The sequence below is a fragment of the Crotalus tigris genome, unplaced genomic scaffold, assembly GCF_016545835.1.
Source record: "Crotalus tigris isolate CLP2741 ecotype Arizona unplaced genomic scaffold, ASM1654583v1 scf7180000023589.2044511, whole genome shotgun sequence".
Lineage (NCBI taxonomy): Eukaryota > Metazoa > Chordata > Lepidosauria > Squamata > Viperidae > Crotalus > Crotalus tigris.
The window spans coordinates 472,560-495,604 of NW_024100062.1; the positions used below are offsets into that span (position 1 = coordinate 472,560).

The 23,045-nt window shown below is 38.4% G+C and overlaps 1 protein-coding gene across 3 annotated transcripts in view; it reads right to left on the minus strand.

Annotated features, from left to right (window-relative positions):
- ADAMTSL1 (ADAMTS like 1) overlaps nt 1–23,045 on the minus strand; it is a 495,749-nt gene that overhangs the window by 84,497 nt on the left and 388,207 nt on the right. For all 3 annotated transcript variants that reach the window (XM_039319408.1, XM_039319407.1, XM_039319410.1), the window contains 4 exons: nt 22,206–22,410; nt 19,761–19,908; nt 15,140–15,224; nt 718–1,007 (listed from right to left, as the gene is read on the minus strand). In XM_039319408.1, the coding sequence (XP_039175342.1) occupies nt 718–1,007; nt 15,140–15,224; nt 19,761–19,908; nt 22,206–22,410 (728 nt within the window). The remainder of the gene's footprint in view (nt 1–717; nt 1,008–15,139; nt 15,225–19,760; nt 19,909–22,205; nt 22,411–23,045) is intronic.

Sequence of the window (23,045 nt, forward strand, 5' to 3'; positions counted from 1 at the left end):
AGATTCACTTAACAACTGTGTTACTCACTTAACAATTGCAGTGATTCATTTAACAACTGTGACAAGAAAGGTCATAAAATGGGGCAAAATGAATTTAACAACTGTCTCGCTTAGCAACAGAAAATCTTTTTTTTTAAATACCATTACCATTAACCTAAAATTTTATTTTTGATCGAATCTTCACATTTCGGTGAGTAGAAAGTATCTAGATTGGATTTAAGGAATTAGTATGAGGTTAATTTATAACACATCCTATATGCTAGATCAGTGGTTCTCAACCTTTCTAATGCCGCGACCCCATGTTGTGTTGACCCCCAACCACTTATACATCACCGGGTGCCAGGGGCGTGGCCAAAGAAAAGGGGAAAAAATGGCGGACAGCCTTGTTTGGCGACCCCCGTGAAATGGTCGTTCGACCCCAAATGGGGTCCCGACCCACAGGTTGAGAACCACTGTGCTAGATGTTAACTGAGGTTGGACTAGAAGGTCCCTTCCAACTCTGCTGAACTGTTATTCTATTATTCTGTCAAATATTTTGAAATCTCAAGCTTCTGACTTTGAGATGGATCCTGGCTACATTAGCTGGATCAGGCAGACATGACTGATTTCAATGAAGTCTAAATGTAAAAAAAAATATAGTCTGGATTCAAGTACATTACTTCCACAGTCCAGTATGTAGGAAACAAGGAAATGAGAGAAACTGCAAATTGAACTCACCTCCACCGCAAGCCTCAGAACATTCAGTGAAGCCTTCGTATTCCCAGTCGTAAAGTTCATCAAAATCTTGTGAGCCCCTAAAGAGCAGGTCAGCCTCTTCACCAGTTTCTCCACTGCATGGACCACCGTAACAAGCTCGTTCAGACACTGGTTTGGGCCCTTCACATTCATCAACGGGCAAATCTGCCACAGACTGAGAGAAGGACAGCAGCACCTGGCACTTCACCAACCGCACCTGGACGCCCGCCCCACAGGTCACACTGCAGGCAGACCAGTCCTCAGGAATAAACCTGTGGTAGTGAGCATAGAAAGGTGCCATAAGGATAGCTGCCCACACCAAATGAGTCCAGCTGGGATGCATTAATACTTACCGTTTTTTATAGCTAAATAATCTTGGATGGAGATAAGGCTCACATTTTAAAATGCTTGTGTGATAAGCACAATTTTGGAATGTTTATCTCAAATAGCTAACTTACTATATTTACCTCATCTTCCTATAAATGTCACCAAGACTACATACAACGTAAGTAACAAAACACATAGAAACGACCCAATAAATTAAAAAAATTAAAATATTAAACAAGTGTAAAACAGTGTTGAAAGTCTACTGCTAACACGATTTTAAAGGTTTAGTTCTTAACTTTGAGAACACTGGCCCAAATTTCCGGCTAAAAAGCTAAAGATCTTTCTGTTTATGGTTTCATTCTATGTGCAAATACTTTAAATGAAAATCTTTACCTTTTAATAAATGATGATACTATAAAAGTGTGCTTGATACTTTAGTAATTCCAGCTCCCATTCTATATATTTACTAACATATTGATAACATGTATGGACCACTTGGTCTCAATTTCCAGCAGGGAAAAATGGGAGAGATGGTCTTAACGAAAGGGTAGTTTCATAATTCTGTGCTGCCGTGATTGCTCTTGGAAATGTTACACCATACAGGCCAAGCAGGTCACTGATATAGGAAAAGGTACAGATAGGAAGTCCTTACCAGCCGAAACAAAGGGTCATGTGATAAGCCACATGGCTAGTTTGGCACTCATTGTTTTTAATACTCGTTGCACCTCCCAGAACCAATTAATATTGAGTACTAAGGTACCACTGTATTCAATCATCATGTAGAACAAAACTGAACTCTGTACATCTATTTCATGTTAAAAGCAAATGAAATCCCTAAAATTTATTTATGTATTTATTAGTTTTCAATTTTGTTCCATGCTGATTTCAAAGAGTTTATGTTAAATTTTGGAACCTAAAAGTATTAGGGCCAAAAAAGGATATGCTTTCAGCATTATTGTGAGAATGCAAATGTACCACCTCTCTGACACTCTTTGAAGTAATTGTGGCTTTTTCCAGAACTGACAGATAGTTAATGCTTGAAAAAGTGGCAGAATGGTGCTATATTCACGAACATACACAATGCACTTTGAAATACCCTTTGAGAATTAAATCCACAAGGCTGCATAGCCATTTTCTATTGTAGTACATGAACATTCAAGCCCAACAATTAAGCATATAATGTTTTTGGAGAAATTAAATGAAAAGCAAACTGCTCCGTTTTCTTCTATGGATTGAAGGTCACTTTAGACTGCATTTTAATGTAGTTTTAAAGAATATATAGTTTTGGTGTTAGAGCAAGACTGCATAATCTAAGGCATGGGTGTCAAACTCGCCACGTCACATGACGTATCGTGACTTTTTTTGCATTGCCGGAGCTGGGGTGGGCATGGCCTCCATATGATTCAACCAGCCCACAGGCTGGCAGTTTGACACTCCTGGTCTAAGGCCTCTTTTTTTTTTTGAAATATTAAGTTTTGTTCAATTATTTTTTCAGAAAGAAATGACATTTTTTAAACTTAAAAAAATCAATGTGCTTCACATTCCAATTCCATGATGGAACATATGGCTCCTCATAGAAAAATCACCTCATGAATAAATAAATATTATAATAGCCTCTGCTTTTTAAATAGATACTGTGAGAATAACTATCTTAGATTGTAGGGAAAATAGCATTAACTTTTAAATTCTCTACAACAGACTGTAGGAGATGTTTAAAATTATGAGAAAATGATGACAAGGAGAATGGAGGTCAAAAGAAACATTATATATAATTTGATGAAAATTTTTCCCTTGATTGTTTTAATGGACAAGAGATAACAACCATTACGATCCTCAAACTTCACTTGGAAGACCCAGTCATGAATATCTACAGCTAATAGTCTTAAAGAGCAATTTATAAACTGATGAGTCCATGCTTAAATGTATCAAATAATACCTATTTATATAATTTAATGCTATCTCTAAAGCAAGAATGCTCAGGGTTTTGGATGAGCGAGCTATGTTGCTTTGTTGTTTTTGTTTTTTTAAAAAACAAGTTAATGCAAAAGCAAAATGAAATTTAAATAAGCATTTGTGATTATTACATTGGTTGGAAATACTCTTTTTGCTGTTCCTAAACTATACTAAATACTTTCCATGCAGTAACTAAAAGTCAGAAGAACCTGGTAAAAAAAATACATTATGCTATCAGACTTCTGATTTTTTTTTGTCACCATAGAGTTTTTTCACAATCCTAATACAACTCTTTTCCTATAATGTCCACATAACAGCTAAGGTATCTTGCATCCAGATATAATATTCTGAATCTCCTTGCCCTTACTAGGGTTGTAAGAAAGCAGACAAAATCCATAATCTATTTTTTCCCCCAAATACCACACAAATAGATTATTTCCTTGAGTTACAATACAGGAGAATATATACAATCCAGAGTCCAGATGCGTGGAATTCAAATCAATCATCTAGCCAAGGAATTCTGTGAGTTGAGGTTCACACATCTAAAAGTTGCTACAGTTGCGAAACATTGGTCTACGGAAATGACAACTGGATTTCGAAGAAAAAAGTAATGCAAGGGTATTTATGATTTTTAACACCGATGTTGTAGAAGATTCTTGAGAACCCCATAGGCAGCCAAGAAATAAAACATACAAACCACTGAACAGATCAACCCACAGTTCTCACTGGAGGAACAAGTGAGCAAGCTCAAATAGGAATATCAGGTTAAAATTATCTCACCCTAGGTCAAATCTACCTACTAATCATTTGATGATACACAATCTACCAAGAAAAATTATTTTCTCAAGCTAAGCTGCAGGGTATTATTTTGAGCAGGATCAGAATGCCTAACTTCATCATAGGTCAGAGTAACTTCTGTTCATTGTTCTCAAAATACCTCAACATGTGTGGATTAAACACATGAGCGAGCCTACAGGTCATCATCTTAATCTGCTCAGACAAGTCTAACTTCACTATAAGAAACATTGACTTCTGTTCACTTCCCAGAATACACCAGGGATATGTAAATGACCAGTTTGCCCACATTCAGCATTGGCCATAAGACTTTGCCCATTGCACTTGAGATGAAGAGCAGTAGGCTAGCTTAAGGAGATCAAGGAGGTAGAGATTTTACTACTAACACACAAAAAATGGATGAGGAAGCTCTGACGATGATCAACAAGGGCGGTATTTTCACTCTGCGTAATAAGATATCTGGCACTACTGAGATGAAAATACTTCATACCCAGACAACTATTTAATTTATTTTTATTTTTTAATCCTACTTTTATTAATTTTATAAATAACTCAAGGCAGTGAATATGCTTAATACTCCCTCCTATTTTCTCCACAATAGCAGCCCTGTGAGGTGAAATGAATTGGGCTGAGAGAGTGCGGCTGGCCCAAAGTCATCCTGCTGGCTTTCATGCCTGAGGTGGCACTAGAATTCACAGTCACTTACTATCTTCTGAATTCTTTTGGTAGAAAAGGTCAAGGAAGCTTGTTAAAAAAAATATCTGGCTGTAACATTTGATCTGATGTAACGTCTGATGTAACATTTAATGATGTTTTCTGCTGATTCTAGGTCTTTTTTGCATGTTATTCCCTTGTCAATTTGATTCAAAGAGATGCATGGCAGAATTTTATTGCCTTATTGAATCAGTTCCATCACTTGGCTAATGCCATCTGGTATGCAGATACTACTGTTGGTTTCCTCCACTTTTTAAAATTTTATTTTTGCAGCTCTCACTCCATTAATGATGGCGAAATATTAAAAGTTAAATATGTTAGCCTACAAAATCTTTTAAAAAAAAATTGAAAATGAAACCTTTAAAACTTTTCCTCCAGAACTCTCTAACTCAGGGGTAGGCAAACTTGGCTCTTTTATGACTCGTGGACTTCAACTCCCAGAATTCCTGAGTTGAAGTCCATGAGTCATAAAAGAGCCAAGATTGCCTACCCCTGCTCTAACCAAACAAAAATCTGACAAAAACCGTTCCAGTTTAAATGGCTGTAGTTCAAACTTCAGAAAAGCTGTTAAATTCGCCCGGTTGCTTGCACCCGTCCAATTCAATCAAGAAGTTTGGACATGTAACAAGGAATGTCATGATTCTCCCTTCAGAGATTAGGATGATCCTGACCCTGTTGGCCTTTGATAAGATTGTAAAAACCTGGCTATGTGCCTGGGCCAGTGGTCCCAAGTGTGCAATATATTTTTTTTTATCAGCAACCATATATATTTATTTGGTATTTTTTATTGTTTTATGTTTTTATGCTGTACACTGCCCAGAGTCTCTTGAGATGGGAGGCTATAGACATCTAATAAATAAATCAAAACAAAAATAAATTAGCTTCCCAAATGCATTGGAACTTAAGGAGAAATACACTTACAAATCCTCTTGTTTACATTCATTTACTTATATCCCGCCTTAGTTTTTAGAAATAACTCAAGGCAGCAAACTTACCTAATACTCCTTCCCCCTCTTATTTTCCCAGGACACTGTGAAGTAAATGTGGGCTGAGAGATTGACTGGCACAAGCCCACCAATCTGGTTTTCATGCTTAAACTCGAAGTCTCCCACCTGGCGCCTTAACCACTGCACCAAACTGGCTCTCCCACGCATTACTATTTTTCAAGGATTAACATGATAAAAAAAAGCAGAAGTTGCTAGGATCCATCAGCGTGGTGATAAGCAGCATCAAGCTCCTTGCAAATAGACCCAATCTTTTTTCTTTATCTAGTCTTTACAAGAAGGGCAAAAATAAATCAAAAGGGCTGCTGTGAGTGTTTAATCAAAGCACTGGGGTGAGGAATGAGACCATGGAAAATCACCATGGAGAAGGGATCCAGAAATTTTTAGGACCACAGGTATAGAGGAACTGTGTGTTAAGCCTAGCAGGGGCAGAGAAGTATTCAAAAGAGAATTGTTGGTTCCTTCCCCCCTGCCAACTCCCTGGATTATGAGAAGGAGGGAAGGGAAAACACAAGCAGACTTTTAAGTCTTGGGTCTTAATAACCCATCTCAGTAAAGAATAGTATTGTCATCCTGTGAACTTAGTTTCTACCTTATAGGGCTGAAATGCCCCTAAGGAGTTAAAGTTAGGGGCAGGACTTAGATCATATGGTCGTAGTTGTCACCTTGACTTTTTTGACCCTTCACCCCTTTCCCCAATTAAATAGCTGAAGGACAGGGTTGTAGTTGCCACTGACTTTTTTGACCTTCATTCCTTTCCCCAATTAAAAAGCTGAAGAACGGAGTCGTAGTTGCCACTTTGACTTTTTTGACCTTCATTCCTTTCCCCAATTAAAAAGCTGAAGAATGGGGTGCAAGTAGCCAAAGCACTAAAGGAAGTACCATGTCAGAAATGGATGCTGGAGGGATTTTGCTTTGCTTTACCCAAACTCTTTAAGACTCTCTCATCTGGAAATCACTGCCTGTTGTGTGTGACCTGCCAATAAAACTCTCAAGGCTGCTGCCCTCTTTTCTGGATTGCAGTGAACTGAAGCTCCAGGGTATTTGCCCAGTCATGGATGGGTGAGGGGAAGGGAATGAAGTATTCAAGATGGCAGCCTTGACTGTATGATTGAAAGACACCTCTTTTTCTGAGCATCACATCTGCAATATCTATCTAACCACTAACCTGCCCTTTCTGAGCAGAAGCCCCCGTGAATTAAAGGGATGGTTACTAATGAAGTCCACTATTCTGTGTCTTTTATAAGCGTCTAGGATTTCTACATTTATAGACTGTACAACTACTCGTCTTTAAAAAAAATAGATGGTTTGTGAGAATGAGCACTTAATCTGCTTGCTTACATCTATTCCTGATTTAGAAGACAGTACTCAAAAAGCATCTAACCAATGTAAAATTGCCTAGCAGTTAATATTAACTTTTTCCAAACTTCTTTTATATTTCTGCAAACACTAAACCGGTATATGGCAGCACCCAGTCAGGTAAGGTTTTAGGAGTTACACTGATTTTTTGAGTTTAGAACTGTGCAATAAAATATTTTACATATAAACCAAAATAAAACAGCCAGTAATCATTTTCCTTTCCAGTGATATGTTTGATGACTGTTTAAGGTACAGATTTTTGAAAATTAATGAAGTGTAAATTAAATATTCCATGAAAAGCACACTAGAAAGGCCGCAGTTTAAATTAAACTGCCCCTTACTGTGCAGTTAAGTTATTGAATATTTTTTTTTTTGTTGGCACCAATTCTCCATTTCCTAGCACAATGAGGACCTCTGACCATCAGAAATATCTTCTTTGCAGTTACTCCATTTTAGGAAGTTCCTTAGCAGGTTTGGTCAAATAGATTATTCTGAAAGTTAGCTTGATATTTTTAACAGCCAGGATGAAGAAAAGGTGATACTCTAACATCAGAAAGGGAGGGTAAAATTTCTGGTTTCTAACTGACTGTGACACGTTGGAAAGCATACAGTATTCCTGGAGATATGACAAGACAATGTTTCCCTTCCTGGAGATATGAAAGACAATGGGACTCCAGTTGGCATCTGTTGCTGCCAGATGTTGCTAGTCTGCAGTTCCCATCGTGGGAGACTGAGATTGGGGCTGGTCAGAATCAGGGACCAACATCTAAAGCACCCGAGATCCGCTAGTCCTCCAGTAACAGAATGTCTGCATTTATTTTCAGCATGCAGAACTAACTTGTTCTGCACGTTCTCCTGCTGAAATAAGGGTAAGATTCAAATAATCCTTTTCCAATGTAAGCAATAGGGTCTCTATTTGACATATGTTGACAGTGCTAAATTCCCATTGCATGTTGAGGGGTAATTAGTTTGCTAAATACAGCATTAGAAAAACAGTTTAATGGTGGAGAACAAGTGGCAAGAACCCGTAAACCAGACTGCCAAATTAAAATAAATAAATATAGATTCAATTGTGTATCCGGAACTTCTGTTATAAATGAAGACACAAAGGAAACATACAAAAGAAAGAATAACTTGAACTTAATATTTATATCCTACTTAGAAAAATATGCATACATAATTATTCTCCTGGGGAGTACTTTGGCCCGCTTTCATAGCAACTCAGGATTTTAGGCCTGTCATGCCAGCTTTTTGGTGTCAGAGTCAATTCTGATGACACGAAAATATTTCTCTTGTTTCAAAAGATGCCATGAATGTATTTTTCAAAGGAAGCCAATCTACTGTAAGTTCTTATTACTGCAGCACAGGTTTCTTAAAGCTAAAGAAAGTTCACATTTGCACTTGTTTAATTCTAGTGCACCAGCAGGAGAACTATGCACATTTCTGGGCTTCTGGTGTCCTGTGAAGGAGGAAATTGACCATCATTTTATGGGAGAGGCATGAAGTCCAGGGGCCTAGCTTAGCTTTCAGTTTGCAGCAATAAAGGCAGAATAATAAATGATGCTTTTATAGGCAATGGCAATGCAAGGGTTAGCCAGGACAATGAGGTGGGATTCTGTTTTTAATGGTTGCTGAAGCAGTTGCCTCTCTTTACTTTGCTCCAATCCTGTGGACAAAAAATTGCTCATATTGGTAGTTGAACGAGGAGTGATTTATGCCCATAGCTTTACAGTTTGTCTTAGAACTTAAGGATAGCATTATTTTAATGTGAGGTCCTTGATGATGTTACCTAGGTTGGTAATGCAACGTCTGCAAGAAAACCACCAAGCTCAGGAAGCACCAAGGACCCCACAGCTCAGCCCTGAGCTACAAATATTCTCTTATATCATTATTTTACTATGATGTCCTACCAAAATGGAGACGATGCCTCCTACTTTGTCATCTCAAGCTAAGAGCTCTACTCCAAATTGAAAGAAAGAAGGCCTTATACACTCTATTGCAGACATGTCAAACACAAGGCCGGGGGCCAGATGCGGCCTGTGAAGTGGTTTCATGTGGCCTGTGAAGCCATCCTGGAAACAGTGAAAGAACGGCCCCCTCTGCCTTGGCCCCGGCCCAGGCCAGCTGGGAGCCAATGTACAATTTTGTGGTGGCCATCTATATTGAAACACATTCAGTCTTAACTCCATAAGCCGCCGCCCCTGCATGGCCTGAGAAGAACAGTGAGGCTCCTCCAGTGGACCATGCCTTGGCACTTGCTCTGGTCCAACCCCCTTCTGCCAGAGACCCTCAGATCTGTCCCACTCCTGCCCAGGCCCCCACAGGGACCCTTGATGCGAACGATGTAGAGCTGGCTACGCCCACCCAGTAGGCCACACCTACTCCATCCACGCCCACCCAGTAGGCTACACCCACCCTGGCCACACCCACCTGGCCCCCTGAGAGCAACCACAATGCTGATGCGGCCCTCAATGAAATTGAGTTTGACACCCTGATCTATTGAAATCCTGAGCAGACTAGAAGGGTGATCTCTCCCTCCCTAGGTTCTCAGATTGAGCTATATTGATCCCTGATCCCAAAGGTGCTTTTTCACGAAGCAAATGGACTTCCTTCTTTTTCTCTGAAGATGTTTCGCTTCTCATCCAAGAAGCTTCTTCAGCTGACTGGATGGTGGGGAATGGAAGGACCATCATCCAGTCAGAGCTGAAGAAGCTTCTTGGATGAGAAGCAAAATGTCTTCAAAGAAAAAGAAGAAAATCCAGTTGCCTCGTGAAAAAGCACCTTTGGGATAGCTATGTCCCGGATGACTGAGAAACTCCATAGATATTGATCCCTGATGTAACATTGCTACCCCAAAATGAAGAAATAACAAGTTCTGAATAGCAAGGAAGATCTTCTATTGGAATGCCTGGGTCAAATAAAGAATATCTGAAATCAGTTGATTTATAATGCTTGTTTTTTAAAAGTTGAACATTAAAGTTCTTTTGTGCTGAAGTTGTAAGAAATGAAAAGGCTCTTTAACATAAATTATTTGGTCCTCCCAGCCATAGCTTTGCTTTGCTTTCAAAGCATAGCATTTATTAACAGAACTTCAGAAAGAAATGTAATAATTAAAGATGTAAATTTTATGTTTTATATTCTTAAAACATGAACTTTTATCATTTTATAAAGGGCTTGGGCTCTCACAAGCTTGGGACTTAGCAAAGAGGATAATCTTACATAATGGAATGGAAGTTACTCAATTGATATTAAGGAGTGGTTTCAGGAGAGGTTTAGAAAATTTTTTAAAATGTTTGAAAAAGATGAAGCAGTATGTTTCCAATATAGACCCATAGGATCTCACCTCCACTCCACTGTATATCACTCCCATCTTAGCTATTTTCTGCTAATTTTAATGTTATATTTTTTGTTCTACTGTTTTAATCTTTATAATATTGTTTCATCAATTTGTAAGCCACCCAGAGTCGCATGACAGTGATAAGCGGCATATCAATTTAATAAGTAAATGAGTGGTGAGGTTAACAACCGAGTTAATTTTGTTTTGATAATAGATGGATCATTCCCTCTTCTTCCTTTAACCCTCCATGTTTAATTATGTTTATTTAATCACTATCCATGTTTATAGATTCTTTTCTCATTGGAGAACCACTACTCTCTTTGTTCTGTTGTTATAGTTGTTTGTATTCCACTTTCTCAAAATAATTTTAAAAACAGTCAAGATGGCATCTGCAAGTACAAGAATGAAGTACTGCTCCATTTTGCAGGCATCACAGGCATTATAAAAGGGTGTGGCTTTGACTGCACAGGTGTGGCCGCCATCTTAATTTCCTGACTCTGCCTCAGACATTCCAACAAAAGGGCACTATCACTATATTATGCCTTTAGGAAAAGCCAGATCTGGACTGTATGTGCGCCAGAAAAGAAAATATGCTGGGCAGGCAACTGAAGCTGCCATGGAATACAATTTCAAATTTAGAGGATTTAGTATGCACGGTATCAGTCAGACATGACTTTTGCAAAATCATGGGTCCTGCAATTGACTGCACATGTTCAAAAGCATTTGTTCCTTTAGAACAAACATTATGCTGCAAAAAAGATTTTAAAAATGAAATGGTGCATACGTGTACATTTGACTGCTGGTTAAAAAAAGCAGCTTTTTGCTAAATATAGAGACATTTCTCAATGGCAAGACTCAGTGTAATGAGTGTGGTGATATTATAACACATATTGCAATTATGTACTTGTGTCACAGCATCTGACACAAGTATATAAGTTGTGGCATTTGCATGATGACATCATCACATATGTATTATCATTTCCCTCTTTTCCTTATCCAATGGATGCCCATGGCAAAACCTGTTTTGAAGATGGAAGAGATGGCATCAGGGGGTGAGGATCTTCTTCACTGCTAGTGTACAGCGATTGGACAACTATTTTAAAACAGATGATATAGTGGTTTTGATAGAATTTGGGACAAGGTTACCTCCAAGTTCCTAAGTAAAACAAGAAAAACAACTATGATATTGTGGATTCGCTGATCTCAGTATACATCACATTTTTTTTAATTTATCTATCACCTTTATTATTTTTATAAATAACTCAAGGTGGCAAGCATACCTATTATTTGCTTATCTTTCTATTTTCCCCACTACAACAAACCTATAAGGTAAATTGGGCTGAGAGAAAGTGAACAGCCCAAGATCATTTAGCCAGCTTTCATGTCTAAGATAGGATTAGAATTCACCATTTCCTAGTTTCCAGGCCAGCACCTTAACCGCTGCACCAACTAGCCCTCACATATTCTATGTGATATAATTATGTGAAATATCACATATTTTCTTCTATTTCCAAATGAAGTCTCCCTGAGATCTTACATCTCCCCATGTATACCATACAGGAATCCTCAACTTACGATCGTTTTCTTAATGATGGTTTGACGTTACAATGGCTCTGAAAAAAATGACTTACGACCTACCCTTGAGGTTATATCACCCCTGCACTCACAAGTCTGTGATTTGGGCACTTGGCAAGCAGCTTGTATGTATAACGGTTCAAGCATCCCATGGACACACGATCATGATGGGCAACTGATGAGGAAGCTGGCAGGGAAGGTTGCAAATCATGATCATCTGATGTCCTGCTTAATGACCAGAGTGATTTGCTTAATGAGCACAGCAAAAGTCTAAAATCAGGTGCAATAAACTGATGCCTCATTTAACAACTGTGCCACTTAACGACAAATTTTCTGATCCCAATTGTGGTTATAAGTTGAGGACCATGTGTATTTCCTCTAATAGTTTTTCTTTCTTTCTCTAAGACATACACACCAAAGTTATGCAGTGAGTTTTCTGTTATACATAACCTTTCTTGATGCTCTGCACTTCTTTGCAGTCAATTCAAGAGCAGAATAAGGACATATTTATGAACAATAGAAGAATCTCTTACCAAAATAATTGCTTATGGAAACTAGAAAGAAACATTCTTTTAATGTTGGAGAGCCTAGTGACACACTTTAACTACTGATGAGGGAGGAAAAAAGGTTTTCCAATATTCAGAGAAAAGAAATTCTAAAATTGTTTCCCAGTATGGTAATGGAAGTCACAGCCTCATTGGTTTTAAAACTGCCCTAGACAGATTTATGAGTTGTATTATTGGATGCTTTTAACTCTGATGGTTCAGTTGTGACCTGTAATTGTCCTGCAACTTTTCCAATCCTCACTTTCTGAAGAACCTCAGAGTTGCCCAAAGCAGGGATGAGATTCTGAACAACAGGAACTCTCACAAAAGGTGACTTTTGCCAGACTAAAGGACATTTCTCCTGGAAAGGCTTAACTGATTAACTCCCTTTGGCCTACCTCTCCATATTATTGTAAGCAGAGGGAGATGAAGTTATAGGGATTAGATTCATTATGGTTCACAACACTGTATGTGTGTGTTGTCAACGCTGCAAATATTGTATATTCTTGCTTTTGACAATATGCAGAATTGTCTGGTAACTATGGGGTTAATAAAGAGCAGAAGGGGCGTTGGGGATAAAGCCCGGGAAAGAAAGAGGAAGAAAACATTTGACCTTCACACTAATTGAATAATGTGAGATATGAGGGCTAATTTAGGGAGGGAACAAGCTGATAATTTAATTGCTCAGAGGAAGAGAACTTAGATCCTACCATGATGATTTGGTTCCGGCTAATGAAACATTCCAAAGAACTTTTAGGCATTTATTTTTCTAAAAGTCTTTTATTGTTACAAAATGTCGGCACAGGCACAACGGAGGGATGCTAGGATCTAAGTTCTCTTCCTCTGAGCAGTTAAATTATCAGCATGTTCCCTCCTTAAATTAGCCGTCATATCTCACATTATCCAATTAGTGTGAAGGTAAAATGTTTTCTTCCTCTTTCTTTCCCGGGGCTTTACCCCCAACCGCCCCTTCTGCTCTTTATTAACCCCATAGTTACCAGACAATTCTGCATATTGTCAAAAGCAAGAATATACAATATTTGCAGCGTTGACATGTGTGACATGTGTGTATGAGTGGGTGAGTCGTACTATTTCAATGAAGCATTATTATAAAATGAGTAAATAAAGAAATGCTTTTTTAGATGTGGCAAGGTCATTGTGTCACAATAGAGAAATGAAATATTCTGTTATTTATGGTATATCAAGTTGTGTAGAAAATATTATAGTTTTTTTTAATAGGTATTTTTGAAAATAACTTGTTTTGGCCTGAGTGGAAATCTAGCAATGATGCAGTAAAAGATCAAGCACACATGAAAGAGTTAGGAGTGGATGTGTGCATAAACACTGAACAGCATAATATACCGAGATATATTCCAGATCTAAAATGTCATCATTTTGCAACATGAAATGCAATGTTCTGATTATCCTTAAGATCTTCCTCTAGAAGAAAATGAAAAGTGAATCAAATCCATATGTACATATGAGTTGAAAGGTAGAAACCGATCTTACAGTAAAAATACATTCAATAGTAATTCCTATCAGCAATGCTGTGCTTCTGATTTTTTTCTGAGTTGCTCCTTAAAGAACTGAAGACAATTTGCTACCTTTATGGTCTTACAACACTGTCAAAATACCATGAAAAGAAGACCTTCAAAAAATTATTAAACCATTTTTCAGGCCCTCCCTTGAAGGTTTTTTTTTGTTCTCCTCAAATCTAGTTGTCCTATTGCACCTGGCATATCAATAGATATTTACCGGTACTCTCCTGAACTCGATCCTAGACCTTTTTCCACTTGTCCTTTCAAGTCAGTAGTTTTGGGTTTCTTTTCTTGGCCTTGAGAGATGGAAACATTTCCTTCATGTTTACATAATGGTTCTGTCTGACCTGAGAATCCCTGATTCCCACTTGCCTAAATTAAGCCCTTCAACTCCCAGTTTCCCAAATTTCCCTTCTTATACTTGGTATGGTGCCAGGTCAGACAGATATTAAGCATTGAGGCTTTCAGCTGAACATTGGTAATTAAAAAAAAAAAATGATGGCTACCTGGTGAATAACTATATGAGTTCAGAGAAAACCACAATGAAATTCTTGAATTTTTAAAAACTATACGCTTGAGGTTGAAATTCCTCACACCTAAATGTAACATCTAAATCAGCTATTAGTAAGCCACAAAGAGAGACTCTCTTATAGTAATAAGGTGAGTTACATGAAATTCAAAGCACTTGGGCACATGGGAAATTTGTACTGTACTGAGGGGTCCTTGGTGCTCTCTGAGCTTGGTTGTTTTCTTGCAGATGTTTTATTACCCAAACTAGGTAACATCATCAGTGTTACCTCGTTTGGGTAATGAAACGTCTGCAAGTAAATAACCAGGCTCAGAGACCACTAAGCTCATTTCAACCATGAAGCTACAAATATTTTTCTATATTTGTACTGTACTATTCAAGCAACTAAACCGAAATAAGACATCAACATTTAGGATAAGTGCATTAAGTATAAATGAAAAAAAAAAAACCTGCTACGAGTAAAGGCCCCTAACAGATGACATTTCCATGAATTAACTATCCAGGCACAAAACTATACCATATTGGTTGTGATTTAATTCTTCATAGACAGTATACGACCGTAAATGCAATACAAAATTGGGTAGCATTTTGAAAGCCATAAAAAATACCTTAGCTCCAGGCAGATTTAAGTCTATTTCACATTGTAATTCAAACATCATATATAATTGTAATGTGCTGCTTGGATCCCCGAGTCTAATGATTTCAGCAGATGATGTTTTAAAACTTACGTTGGTTCTTCAGAAACCACCGTTCCCTCTTCCAACTCCTGAGCTTGCTTGTACCACGGCAATTTAGCTTCAATAGGAAGTTTTTCTAGAAAAAAATAATGACAGGGAAATAGGAAACATGAAAAAATAATGTAACTTATCTTAAAGAGGAATTACCTTGCTTTTATTCCATATTTGCTAAGTATCTGCCAATCCAATCATTAGTGCACCCAGATAATGCTCGCAGAGTATAACGCTTCCTGAAATGTTATTTCACACAATCAGACTAAATTTAATAAGATGAGATAAGAATGAGCCTTCTGGCTATGCATACTGCCCTTTGGTCAGCTTCTACAAGAGAAAGAGGAAAGCGAGCACTTCTTCAATTAACTGGAGTTTCCTATTTCATCTAAATCAGAAAAGCATGGTTAATAATTTTAGAAAGGGTCAAGATGTTAAACCAACTTCAAAACATAGGCAAATTTTAGTTAATAGTTGATTTCCTGCTTCAAAAGATAGATTCTATGCTTAATTCAAAACTGCTGGGATTGTGCAAAAGCATGGAGGGTTGCCTGTGAGCCAAAATACATCTTCCTATCTTGCTTTATCCCATTTGGCACAGTTCTGTCAAAGAAGTGTGGAAGATGAGGTTTTTTTTCCTCTTTTCATATTTGTCCAATACATATGCAAACCTCCAGAATGGAGAAGATGATTATTATTAGTGATAGAAAGTACTGTACACAAGTATACTTTTCTCTGAAGCGTTTACAAAGTGATTCCAAGTTAGTAGGCCTATGCAGTTTAGCCCTGCTTGGCTGAAAATGAAAAAAAAAAAAGTGGCAATGATTTTTACAGTCTATAAAAAGGGTTCTGCTATGTTGCACTTTGATAGCTTATTATGACATAGAAGAAAATGCAGATGTGATGAATGATGGTTCAACAAACAGAAAACCAAAATAGTTCAGTGATGCCCTTCTAGCCAGAGTTTATCAGTTCATCAGTATTGTGGATTCAAAGACTGAGCTGAATAGTTTTACTGTCATTTTTGAGATAAAGCAGCACTGTTCTCTATCTTTCCTCTCCAAGATTGGTATCAGAGAAATGCATTAAAAGTATTTGATAAAATACTCAGTTGAGGAGCCAAATTATGTTCTCGTGGGAACATAAATCTGTATTAAAATATGGGGCTGCACAGGCCCTTGAAGGTCAAAAGAAAAAGTTATGAAAATCAATCCATAACAAATTGATAGACACACTCTAAATGAATATGAAATCATCTGAATTCAGGGCTAATGGCTTATTGTACTATTTGTAAAAGCCATATGAATACCATGCTATAAATACGTTATTATACACTTCTGTTTTCTCCTCTGATCTTACTAAATCATCTTTCATGGGATCTTCTTCTTTTAAACTATTCAATCAATAACTTTCCTAGCAAGTTTGACTTAAGGATTAAATGTAGCTACACTAATTTATTAGAAGACTCAATAAACTCAATACAACACATTCAATTGACATTGAATAATCTATCTTTAGTATTAGAATTTGAACTTTAGAGACCATGCAGAACGTGATATGCATCCAGAAATACTTCTGAATTTTCCTTCCTATCATATTGCCTGCCCCTCTCAAATCTGCGATGAAGGCTCTTTCAAGGTGAAATTAAATATATGATTAAAAAACAGTCTGAAGTGAAAATCATCAACCTTAGAGTTGCATAAAGGCATACTTCTCCTTGGTACAGGATCAGGGTACTGGATTTAGTTGAAGGACTAGACCAGGGGTAGGCAACCTTGGCTCTTTTATGACTCGTGGACTTCAACTCCCAGAATTCCTGAGCCAGCAGGGAGTTGAAGTCCACGAGTCATAAAAGAGCCAAGGTTGCCTACCCCTGGACTAGACCCACAGTTCACTGAGCCAAATAAACTCAGACTACTCTGCTACATCATTTAAGCCTGCTTGTGCATGGAAAAGGACACAAGGAGCTATGGTTTCCTAAATTCTTCTCTACGTAGAAGAACCTGGAAGATAGGTGTGAAGCAAATTGGTTTGGCCTGGGTCTATAAAGCAAGATTCCTATTGGGAAATAAAAGAGCAACATGCTTCCTATATGGCTTATGCTTCCCCTTTAAGGGAGAAAGGCAGATTGTTAATAAGAGCATTTGTTAGCACAAACCCAGTTGAGAATGGAGATGGTGGAGTTGGAAAAGAGATGGGACTTTGGATGAGGCAGAGAATTCTTGCTTGATCAGACTGGTCAACCTTTAAGGTCTGATTAGACCTTTGAATCAAAGCTTCTCTATCCTTGCTTTAGTGCAGTGATGGCGAACCTTTTAGAGACCGAGTGCCCAAAAACTGCCCCTGCTTCCACTCCGCCTCCCGTCCTGCCTGCTCTGTCCCTGCCCTCCCCCTGCCTGCAGGACCATGCACCGCCTCCATGGCCAGCTGCAGCAGATCGCCCAGGCAGCCCTGCAGCGCATGGTGGCCACGCCCTCCGCCCATACCCCGCAGCATCATCTACACGCTATGAGACACGAGGGCGGAGTCTTGTCCTTGCTGCCTGGCTATGTCCTTGGCTATGCTGCTCCGTGCAGGCCGCACTCGGGGGCGACTCTCTTCCAGGGGGGCTGCTGGTGAGGAGGGGGCCATGGGGGGAGGCGGGGCTGGGGCGACAGCGTGTGTGCCCACAGAGAGGGCTCCGAGTGCCGCGTGTCATAGGTTCGCCACCACTGCTTTAGTGCTTGAATTGAATTGAATTGAGTTAAATTGGATTGACTGAGCAAGCATGTAATAAATATATAAATAAATTTGCATATGTTCTATCCTGGGCAAATCTGTTATAGAAATCTACGTTCACACTATGGAAGCAGCCAATCTAGGCATGGTTATTTATGAGCTCTCTTTCCCATCTTACCCAACACAGAAATTGAACATTAGAAAAGGAAAAAAAAGGAGACTATACAATTCCAGACAAGAAACTGTCCAGTCTCTTCTTGAAAACTTCCAATGATGGAACACCCGAAACATCTGGAGGCAAGTCATTCTGCTGATTAATTGTTCTCACGCTCAAGGAATTTCTCCTTAGTCCTAGGTTGGATCTCTCTTTAATGATCTTTCACCCATTACTTTTTGTCTTGCCCTCAGATGCTTTGGAGAATAGGTTTATTTATTTATTTATGAGACTTATATACCGCTTTTAAGTGCGAGCACTCTCTAAGCAGTGTACACCGGTTGACCCTCTCTTCCAGCCCCTCCAGTACTGGAAGATGACTATCATATCACCCCTCTTTGTTAGACAAGGCATGTTAATTAGGGATGATTGGACGTGTAACTGAACAAACCTATCACATGTTCCCTATGGAAGAGGTAGCCCTAGAATCCTCCATGTTGTTTGGTGGGAATAATCTTGATTTCCCTTGCAGATAGATTGTCATGTTGCGTAAAGAACACAAATAAACCAGTATTGACATTCTATAGCACTCTCGCTTGTGATCCCACTAAAAGATGCAGCTGTAGAAAGATGCTATATTTGTACTCCCATGTGCTCCAAAGCATTTTTTTGGAGATAGAATTTGAAGCGCTACACAATCTACTGCTTACTAGTCAGTCTCTATTAAAAAACCTGAAAAAGGCTGATCAAGCCGCTATTGGGTACCTCTCTCAGTCTTATTTACAAACAATTTTCTATTAGTTGAATAAAACTAAATTGTTTGTTAAATAAAGGATGCAAGAAGCAATTTATTTCACTTCCCTCCCCTCCCCATTGAATTAAAAAAAGAGATGTCTTGTAGAGACAATTTCCAACTTTGTTTTGTCCTTTTTAACACTTTATTTACTATTAAATTTATTTGCCACCCATCCTGTGGCTCATGGCAACTTTACTTATTTATAGAATGAGATATTATTTGCATTCTAGTCACCCAGGGAATTTAATAAAGAATTATCACCAGTACAGTACCCACATGCCAAGTAGAACACCTGGGGGGAAAATGCTGTGTTATTGACTGCAAAGATGGATCCTGCTCTTTAAATAACCATAATCACAGCAACTGTAGCCTTTTTATTACACAGAATTATAATGAGGTATTTATGCTACCATTAATTCCTGAAAGGCATTTATCAGGAAAATCTATTTATTTCTTTACTAGTGCTTGACAAAAATTAACAATTCACTTATTGGCTAATGGATTGATACTTTTCAGCCAAAGGTTGGTATGGTTAGTTCAGGAGAGAAGTGATTACTAGAGCCTGAATTCAATTTTAGGGATCTTATAAGTTAAATTCTTGATCAGTGGATCCACATCTGCTCAAGAGTGATTTGTCCCTAATTTTATTACCAAAATATATTAGCCCTCTTACTTCCTTTGTGGTAATAGCAGTTCTTTTCCTCTGTCTTTCTTCCATCCATAAAGATACCATATTACAGACAAGTAGAGCTTAGAGTGATTACATAGGCTTAGAGTTCCTGCCAGGAAATCTGTTTTTGTCAAAGCATGACAATCAGTATTGGCTCAATAAATGAAGCCTAAGGCATTAGCTCTCAACTACACAACCCAAAAGTGCAATCATCTTCCCACTGGGGAAAAATGCACTTATTTTCAATAACTGCTTGCCAGGATTAGGTTGCTGGTTAATTTACCTTTTGGCTTGTAGCATGGAGTAGGGACAATGCATTCCTCTTTGATGTGCGGTTTTGTTTTAGGACTGCAGCCACCGGTATGCATCCCTCGATGGTCAATGCATAGAACTACTCGATACCTCAAGCCCTGGCCACATGTCACTGTGCACTGAAAGGAAAACCATCGTCGATTAATTCCATTAATGACCATGAATAAATTTGCTGCTAAATCCCTTAACTGGCCACGTGGAAGAGAAACAGAACCCGAAAGATATCATCAACCATCCAAATGTTTGGTTTGTATTGGCTTTTGATACCAACTGCCAATCCCAGGGTAAACTTGTTGGCATTAATACTGTGGAAAATAATTATCATTCAATTGAAACAAAGAAAAAAATTGCTTTTTAAATAGCTTTCTATTGAGAAAGCCTTTTAGTGAAAGTTATATGGGTGGTGGGTGGTGTTTGTGCATTTATTTAGTCACAAGACGACTATTAATTAGTGATGAGTGTTCTGTCTTTTGATGAACCACATGTCTCCATGAGTCTGCAGTCCACCCAGCTTCCCAATTTCTAATTAGATCCAAAGGAAGACATTGTGATGCAACTCTTCCGGCTGGCCTTTTTCCAGATTGGGAAGTGTATTAGCCAAGGAGGTTTCAGATTGATGGAAAGATGTACGTAATGCATTACTGTTGTTCATTACTCCATCAATAAAGTAATCTTCAGAATACCACCAAGAGAAATTCAAGAATTCTCTTTTGCCAAGGAGAAAGCCTTTCAGATACTACAAGGCAAATTTTTAGGGGAGATTTTCTTCTGATATATTGTTGTTGCTTACTGGTGGTTCTCTTCCTTTTTCTCTTACTGATCAAACACTTCAGCGTTTACATTTTTGGCCTACAGCCACCTAAAACTCTCTACCACATAGGCAAATCAGTGCATTATTTACTTATCTATATCCTTCTGCAATCAAAATAAATTCTCAACAGTTTACAAGACGCAGACAAAATTAAAACATTCGTGGTCAAAATCAAAATAACAATGAGAAGGAATTTTTAAAAATCCACCCCCCCAGTGCAATTAATCAATAAAAAATAAAAAAAGGTCAAACCTAACTAGAATGCTCTATGGAACAGTGCAATTTTCAGCATCTTTCTGAATTTAATCAAAAAGGGAGGCAGGCAGTCTGATCTCTGGGAGATTGTTCAGAGAGGTGGTGCTGCTACTGAAAAGCAATTCTTCTCATCTTTGCTCCCTTCACTTTCTGAAACTGAGGGTTTAGGACCTTAGAACTGACAATGAAAAAGGTGGGCAACCGTTACCTTTTAGGATTGACTATCAACAGTAAAGGAGTCAGAAATAAAAAAATATACAAAAGACTAGCAGTTGGTAAGGCAGCAACGAAAGCCTTAGAAAAATATTCAGAAACCCTGATGAGCCTATACCTACAAAGATCAGAATTGTGTGGACAGTGGTTGTCCATGCAACTTTCCAGAGAAGCAAAAGCTGGTCTTTGAAGAAACGTGTTAGAAAGAACATTGATGCTTTTGAACTTTGGTACTGAAGAAGAGTCAAGAATACTATGGTTGAAAACAAACAAATGAATGAATCATAGAGTTCTCACAAATGGCCAGGATCAAATTATTATATTTTGGACACATTAGGAGAAAACCAACTCCCTTAAGAAGTCCATAATCTTGGGAAAGAAAGAAGAAAAGAGCAACCAACAATGATGGTTGATGGAGCCGATTACCGCAACAATGGATAGAGCATTGGAAGACCTGAAAGACCAAACTGGGGACAAATCATCCTGCAGAAAGTCTGTCTAAGTGGTTGTTATCAGCTACGTCACTGGTAGGCACATAATCAATCAATTAAGCATGCATAGTCCTGCAAGAAATCATGATTAAAATATTCCTGGTTATTAAATTCCACTTAATTTCATTCTCAGTTTATTGGGTTATGTGCTATGACAAAAAACTAAAATGTCTTATTGGTGATTTATTAATTATTATGTAAATTTCTAGTTATTCACCTTAAGGGATTCCATCTGAAATTTATGGCACACTGTGGCTGAATAAATTATCCTATAATTTTGAGAAATAATAATTTATTAAGAATGCGCTCAGAAGCTGTGAATGCTCCAACACTGGAAGTTTTTAAGAAGAGATTGGACAGCCATTTGTCTGAAATGGTATATGGTTTCCTGCCTGAACAGGGGTTAGACTAGATGACCTCCAAGGTCGCTTCCATCATCATCATCATCATCTTCAAAAGGCCTGAGTATGTCTACAAGCTTGCCCTGCATATCCTTTAATTAACCTAGCCATTTTTTTCATTCCTGTACTTATATATGTATACTAATGCTGACAGAATTGTAAGTATTTTCATAATACAGACATTTCAATGACCTCATTTCAGCTACTTTAAATATATATTTCAATAATGAAAAGAAGATAATTACCGGAGACCATTCCTGAGCCAGCCACTTAGGACAATCAAAAATATTGCAAGGCTGAACAATGGGCATCTTGGGAGTGTACATGCACTTCCACTCCTCCACAGAGCTGACCAATCCCTGGATGTCTTCCTCCACGCAAGAGATTGTGCGACTTTGAATGCCTCCCCCGCAGGAAGAAGAGCAGGCAGTCCACGGGGTGCTTTCCCACCTTCAAAACAACATACAGTTCAGAGGAAAGGCACCATATTTGGTCTGTGTAACCACAAGTACTTTAGTCTGTAGTGGCATTTCCCTAGTAGAAGTAGCAAAGCCCTGCCCTATTACTTGCTTACATATCCAATGGTCTATCAGCCAGTACTTGGCTTTGAAATGTCCAATTCTGATGAAGAAGATTGAGTTTAAGAATGAGTTTGTGACATGACATAAACTAAGTAAGCTACTGTATCTTTCATAGGAAATTGGAATTCCCTTCAATAGCCCCATACTACTGTACATAACACTAAGGAAACTTTGAAGCTCTTCTTCTTTATTACCTGTAGATTTTCCAAATATTGTATATGTATGTACAATATGTCTCTCTCTCTGTGTGTGTATGTATGTCACTCATGCCCTAGCCACTTACCATCTTGACTTGCAATATGGGGCTGCCCTTGAAAAGTACCAGGAAGCTCAAATTGGTTCAAAATGCAGCGGCCCACATGGTCTTGAGCAGACCCAGATGTCCGCAGATGTCATCTCTCCTGCAGGAGTTGATTAGCTACCAATCTGCTTCCAGGTACAATTCAAGGTGCTGGTTGTCACCTTCCATGAGCTACATGGCTTGGGACCAGGTTATCTGAAGAA